The sequence below is a fragment of the Bufo bufo genome, chromosome 8, assembly GCF_905171765.1.
Source record: "Bufo bufo chromosome 8, aBufBuf1.1, whole genome shotgun sequence".
NCBI lineage: Eukaryota > Metazoa > Chordata > Amphibia > Anura > Bufonidae > Bufo > Bufo bufo.
In genome coordinates this window covers 65,448,797-65,454,796 of record NC_053396.1, presented here as the reverse complement: position 1 = coordinate 65,454,796, position 6,000 = coordinate 65,448,797, and the positions used below count along the sequence as shown (strand labels likewise).

At 40.1% G+C, this 6,000-nt stretch overlaps 1 protein-coding gene across 2 annotated transcripts in view; it reads right to left on the bottom strand.

The window, feature by feature from the left end:
* Positions 1-314: 314 nt before the first annotated feature.
* Positions 315-6,000, bottom strand: part of NHSL2 (NHS like 2) — a 911,944-nt gene continuing 906,258 nt past the window's right edge. For both annotated transcript variants that reach the window (XM_040442508.1, XM_040442509.1), the window contains exons 7-8: positions 1,557-1,686; positions 315-1,453 (exon numbers count right to left, since the gene is read on the bottom strand). In XM_040442508.1, coding sequence (XP_040298442.1) covers positions 1,141-1,453; positions 1,557-1,686 — 443 coding nt within the window. In that variant the 3' untranslated portion in view covers positions 315-1,140. The remainder of the gene's footprint in view (positions 1,454-1,556; positions 1,687-6,000) is intronic.

Sequence of the window (6,000 nt, the reverse complement as noted above, 5' to 3'; positions counted from 1 at the left end):
AATATTAGAGGAAAATCTGGCAATATCTACAGTATCTACATGTACATACACATGATCACACCAGGATAGTTCTACACAGTCTTGAGTAGTTAGTTAAATTTGAATCTGAGGTACTTTGGAGAATATAGCCCAAAACAGAGGGGGTCATTTATGAAGCTGACTTTTCCATGCTGACGCCAGGTCTAAGGAAGTGGGAGTGTCGTGGGCGGTGAAGAGGATGGGCTGGCAGGCCCATCTCATTTACCATTTTCTATGCCTGTTTCAGGCGTAGAAAAAGATGTAAATGTAAGACAGCTGTCTTACATCTAGAAGTGGCGCAGGCCTCTTACTAACTCCAGAGGATCCACTGCCAGAGCAGGGGTTTATTAAGACCAGCGTCTAAAACGCCGGCCTTAATAAATGACCCTCATAGTCCCTTTACTGCATTAGATTAAAAGGTCACTGTGAGCCATCATGGTGTGACATGCCAGCATTTAAGGATTACAACAATTGAAAAGTTAATTCCGTATATAAAAGGAGCAATGTTACATTCAGAGACACATATGTGAAGGATCCCAGGCCAGGACAATATGGTTTGTTCTGGCTGCACAGTTCCATAATGTTTCTAAAAGATGCTTTAGTCATTTTAAATATGTTGGAATTGTTTCATATAACATTGTAAATTGAATATACTATTGATAGATTCAGATTTTGGCTTAATAGATATACCCAATTTCAGCATGTTATGCTCTACTCTATTTTAATATAATAAAGAAAACAAGTAATAACTCAAGTTTGTTACCAATTCTCCAAATACAAAGCTCATAGCAATTGCACTACAGTATCTGGTTTCCACGCACATGTTTCTGTCCATTTGAGGAAGGAGATGTGATAAATGTCACATTATTATTACAAATGGCTTAGAAACTACTGTCCACTTAAAGTATTCCAGATCACTTTAGCTAAATTCAGAGAGATACAGATTTATTTATTGTGAACCTATAAATTAGATATGCCATTAAGAAAATTACCTAAAAGCGCTCCTCAGTTCATGCACTGTGCAAGGCCAAATGTCTTCAAATGGTAAGTAAATCCCTGTTTGAATTACTAAGATGCAAATTTTACATACACATACATATTTAAGATTACTTTGTTTCTTCTTCAGGGCAAAGTTTTTGTATTGCCACTTTTTTCTATTTCTGGGGCAAACTCATTCATCACTCTTCTAGCCAAAGGATTAGTAGTTTTTAAAAGCTCTGCGGCAGATGGGCGGGTACCGAGGCTGCTCTTGCTGCCCTTCCTTTGGAGAAGAGCCTTAAAGTCTTCATTTTTGCTGGAGGTCCGAATTATACTCAATGTTCCATATGAAGAATCACTATTGGAGCTTAATGAATTCTTGACTGGTGACACTGAGCTTTGTCTGCTGCCAAATGAATCTGTAGAGTCTTTCCAACCTAGTAACTTCCTTTTTGACCTGAGGCGAAAAAATAAAATACAGTTTATATTTTTTATATGTCAGAAAGAATTTATATTGTAATAAAGTATAGATTAGTTACTTCTACCACAAGAGCCGATACCTGTGAATGACTGTAAATAAATCTTCAGTGGTCCGTGAACTCACAAACACCTCATCATCATCTTCAGTGATGGAGTCTGCTGTTTTGCTTGATACACATTTATCCTCTTTTTGAATTTCTATGTGGTTTCCTATAGTACAGACACAATGGGATCAAACCACAAATAATTCAAAAATATGGTACATTTGTTACATTTATAGTTCAAAGCCATATCAGAGTAAAGATCACAAGGAACAAAGGGGCAAAACTGCATGTTAGTCTGGTTTGTTACTGAAACAGCTTTAGAAATTTTCCTTAGAGCTCATGCACACGAATGTGTGAGGCCCTTGCCAGTATTGCGGCCCGCAAACAGCGGGTCTGCAATATACAGTCACTGGGCGTTCTGTATCACGGATGCGGAGCCATTCACTTCACTTGCTTCTGCCCCTTTGTTTCATCAATTTGCAGGGGTCTCAGGACCCAGGCTCTCAATGAAAATTTCTGACATGTCACTAGGACATGTCAGAAGTGCTTTCAAACATTAGTAACTCTTTAAAGGGGTTGGTCCCATCTGCATATTTATGACATGTCTACCTCTAAGACACACACCTCTTAAGAATGGGGACATATCTCATACTGCCATTAATGGAGAGATGGCTGTGCATGCATGGTTCTCTCCATGTACTTCTATGGGAGTTTCAAAAATAGTTAAGTAAGCACACTTAGCTATTTTTGGAACTCCCACATTGGTGAATGGAGAGAGATGCACTTGAGTGGTCACATCTTCATTGGTAGCGGTGTGAGATGGGCGCCGTTTTCAAGGCAGGTGCATGTCCCAGAGATGGAAACCACATCTATCAGACATTCTGTGGAAATGACATACAAGAACAGATTGCAATACGTCACAGATCTTTTTTTCTGCCAGTTAAACAAAGATAACAATACATATCCTTTTTCTAATCTGTATTTATTTTATGATAGCAGATTTATTTTTTGTTATGGGAGGCTGCCATCTAGTCTGAGCTGTTGTGCAGCAATATATACAGTGCCTTGCAAAAGTATTCATCCCCCCTCCTTGACTTTTTTTTTGTATTTTATTACATTACAGCCTTAAGTTCAATGTTTTGTTAATCTGAATTCTATGTGATGGATCAGAACACAATAGTCTAAGTTGGTAAAGTGAAATGAGAAAAATATATAAATAAAAGTATTGTTTAGAAATAGAAAACAGACAATTGGCATGTGCATATGTATTCACCCCTTTGTTAGGAAGCCCATAAAAAGCTCTGGTGCAACTAATTACCTTCAAAAGTCACATAATTAGTGAAATGATGTCCACCTGTGTGCAATCTAAGTGTCACATGATCTGTCATCACATATACACACCTTTTTTGAAAGGCCCCAGAGGCTGCAACACCTAAGCAAGAGGCATCACTAACCAAACACTGCCATAAAGACCAAGGATCTATCCAAACAAGTAAGGGACAATGTTGTTGAGAAGTACAAGTCAGGGTTAGGTTATAAAAAAATATCCAAATCTTTGATAATCCCCAGGAGCACCATCAAATCTATCATAACCAAATGGAAAGAACATGGCACAACAGCAAACCTGCCAAGAGACAGCCGCCCACCAAAACTCACAGACCGGGTAAGGAGGGCATTAATCAGAGAGGCAGCAGAGAGACCTAAGGTAACCCTGGAGGAGCTGCAGAGTTCCACAGCAGAGACTGGAGTATCTGTACATAGGACGAGAATAAGTTGTACGCTCCATAGAGCTGGGCTTTATGGAAGAGTTTGTCACAGACACTAAAGATTTTAGAGAAGGCAAGATCTTTGATTTCATCAAAACAAGAGGAAAAAAACAGTCTAGAAAGTGAAACAAAACAGTACTCCTCTGAATATGAGACAGACCCGTAGACGAACACAGGTCCTAGCGGTAATATAAGAGGAAGAAGCTGAGGTAGAGGCCGCAGGCAGGATACCAACAGAGGTCTCATGAGATCAGAGAGGGGATACAGAGGAGTTTTTTTTAGGGTCAATACAGCCGATGTCAGATTATCAACTAAGAAACAGAAAAGAGACGTAAAAGATGAACTACAGATTGTCAACCTGTCCAAAAGGTCATTTACGGAAACAGAAATGAGGCTGTTAACAAAGGGTCTCTCTTATGTCCCGGACTGTAAATATAACCCATTTAGCTGGGTTAAGGATACAAATCTTTTTGTCAGAAGGCTAAAATGGTGTAAGTTCTTCCTGACGCAATGATAAAAACCAGTGTTTGAAACTGGGTATTGCACAGGAAGAGCTATCGGATGTCAAACTGCTAGCGGGACTTATGGAGGAGAGTGAACGGGACATCTTGGGAACTATATGTATAATGTCATCTATATTGTATGTTCCTCCCTTTGGGGTTGTTAGTGTCGGACCCTTCACTGACCTCCAAATGCCCTCCATAAAGGACCCCGAGATTAGTGACTATTGACCACTTGATGCGTTCCTGACAGTCATTAACGAATAACTCAGAACGCTGGGCGTGAGGGGTTTAAAGACATCAAATCTCACTCAGATAGAATACGAGGCTCTTGATACCCTACAAAATGACCAGACTATTGTCATTAAACCCTCTGATAAATGAGGAAATATAGTAGTTTTTGAGAGTGGAGGATACATAGAGATGTGCCGACATATTCTAGATGAGAAGACATGTTACTACAGGGAGTGCAGAATTATTAGGCAAGTTGTATTTTTGAGGATTAATTTTATTATTGAACAACAACCATGTTCTCAATGAACCCAAAAAACTCATTAATATCAAAGCTGAATATTTTTGGAAGTAGTTTTTAGTTTGTTTTTAGTTTTAGCTATTTTAGGGGGATATCTGTGTGTGCAGGTGACTATTACTGTGCATAATTATTAGGCAACTTAACAAAAAACAAATATATACCCATTTCAATTATTTATTTTTACCAGTGAAACCAATATAACATCTCAACATTCACAAATATACATTTCTGACATTCAAAAACAAAACAAAAACAAATCAGTGACCAATATAGCCACCTTTCTTTGCAAGGACACTCAAAAGCCTGCCATCCATTGATTCTGTCAGTGTTTTGATCTGTTCACCATCAACATTGCGTGCAGCAGCAACCACAGCCTCCCAGACACTGTTCAGAGGGGTGTACTGTTTTCCCTCCTTGTAAATCTCACATTTGATGATGGACCACAGGTTCTCAATGGGGTTCAGATCAGGTGAACAAGGAGGCCATGTCATTAGATTTTCTTCTTTTATACCCTTTCTTGCCAGCCACGCTGTGGAGTACTTGGACGCGTGTGATGGAGCATTGTCCTGCATGAAAATCATGTTTTTCTTGAAGGATGCAGACTTCTTCCTGTACCACTGCTTGAAGAAGGTGTCTTCCAGAAACTGGCAGTAGGACTGGGAGTTGAGCTTGACTCCATCCTCAACCCGAAAAGGCCCCACAAGCTCATCTTTGATGATACCAGCCCAAACCAGTACTCCACCTACACCTTGCTGGCGTCTGAGTTGGACTGGAGCTCTCTGCCCTTTACCAATCCAGCCACGGGCCCATCCATCTGGCCCATCAAGACTCACTCTCATTTCATCAGTCCATAAAACCTTAGAAAAATCAGTCTTGAGATATTTCTTGGCCCAGTCTTGATGTTTCAGCTTGTGTGTCTTGTTCAGTGGTGGTCGTCTTTCAGCCTTTCTTACCTTGGCCATGTCTGTGAGTATTGCACACCTTGTGCTTTTGGGCACTCCAGTGATGTTGCAGCTCTGAAATATGCCCAAACTGGTGGCAAGTGGCATCTTGGCAGCTGCACGCTTGACTTTTCTCAGTTCATGGGCAGTTATTTTGCGCCTTGGTTTTTCCACACGCTTCTTGCGACCCTGTTGACTATTTTGAATGAAACGCTTGATTGTTCGATGATCACGCTTCAGAAGCTTTGCAATTTTAAGAGTGCTGCATCCCTCTGCAAGATATCTCACTATTTTTGACTTTTCTGAGCCTGTCAAGTCCTTCTTTTGACCCATTTTGCCAAAGGAAAGGAAGTTGCCTAATAATTATGCACACCTAATATAGGGTGTTGATGTCATTAGACCACACTTCTTCTCATTACAGAGATGCACATCACCTAATATGCTTAATTGGTAGTAGGCTTTCGAGCCTATACAGCTTGGAGTAAGACAACATGCATAAAGAGGATGATGTGGTCAAAATACTCATTTGCCTAATAATTCTGCACGCAGTGTATAAACTGGACAGCAATCCTACTGAGATCTTTAAGAAGGAGCTAACACTTGTTTTAGATAGGGCCAAGCAGCAAAGGTTGATAAGTGAAGCTGAATATGATTTCCTGCTGCCAAAATACCCTATACTGCCATCTTTTTACAGCTTACCAAAGATACACAAGGGGGTATCCCCTTTGAAAGGGAGACCAA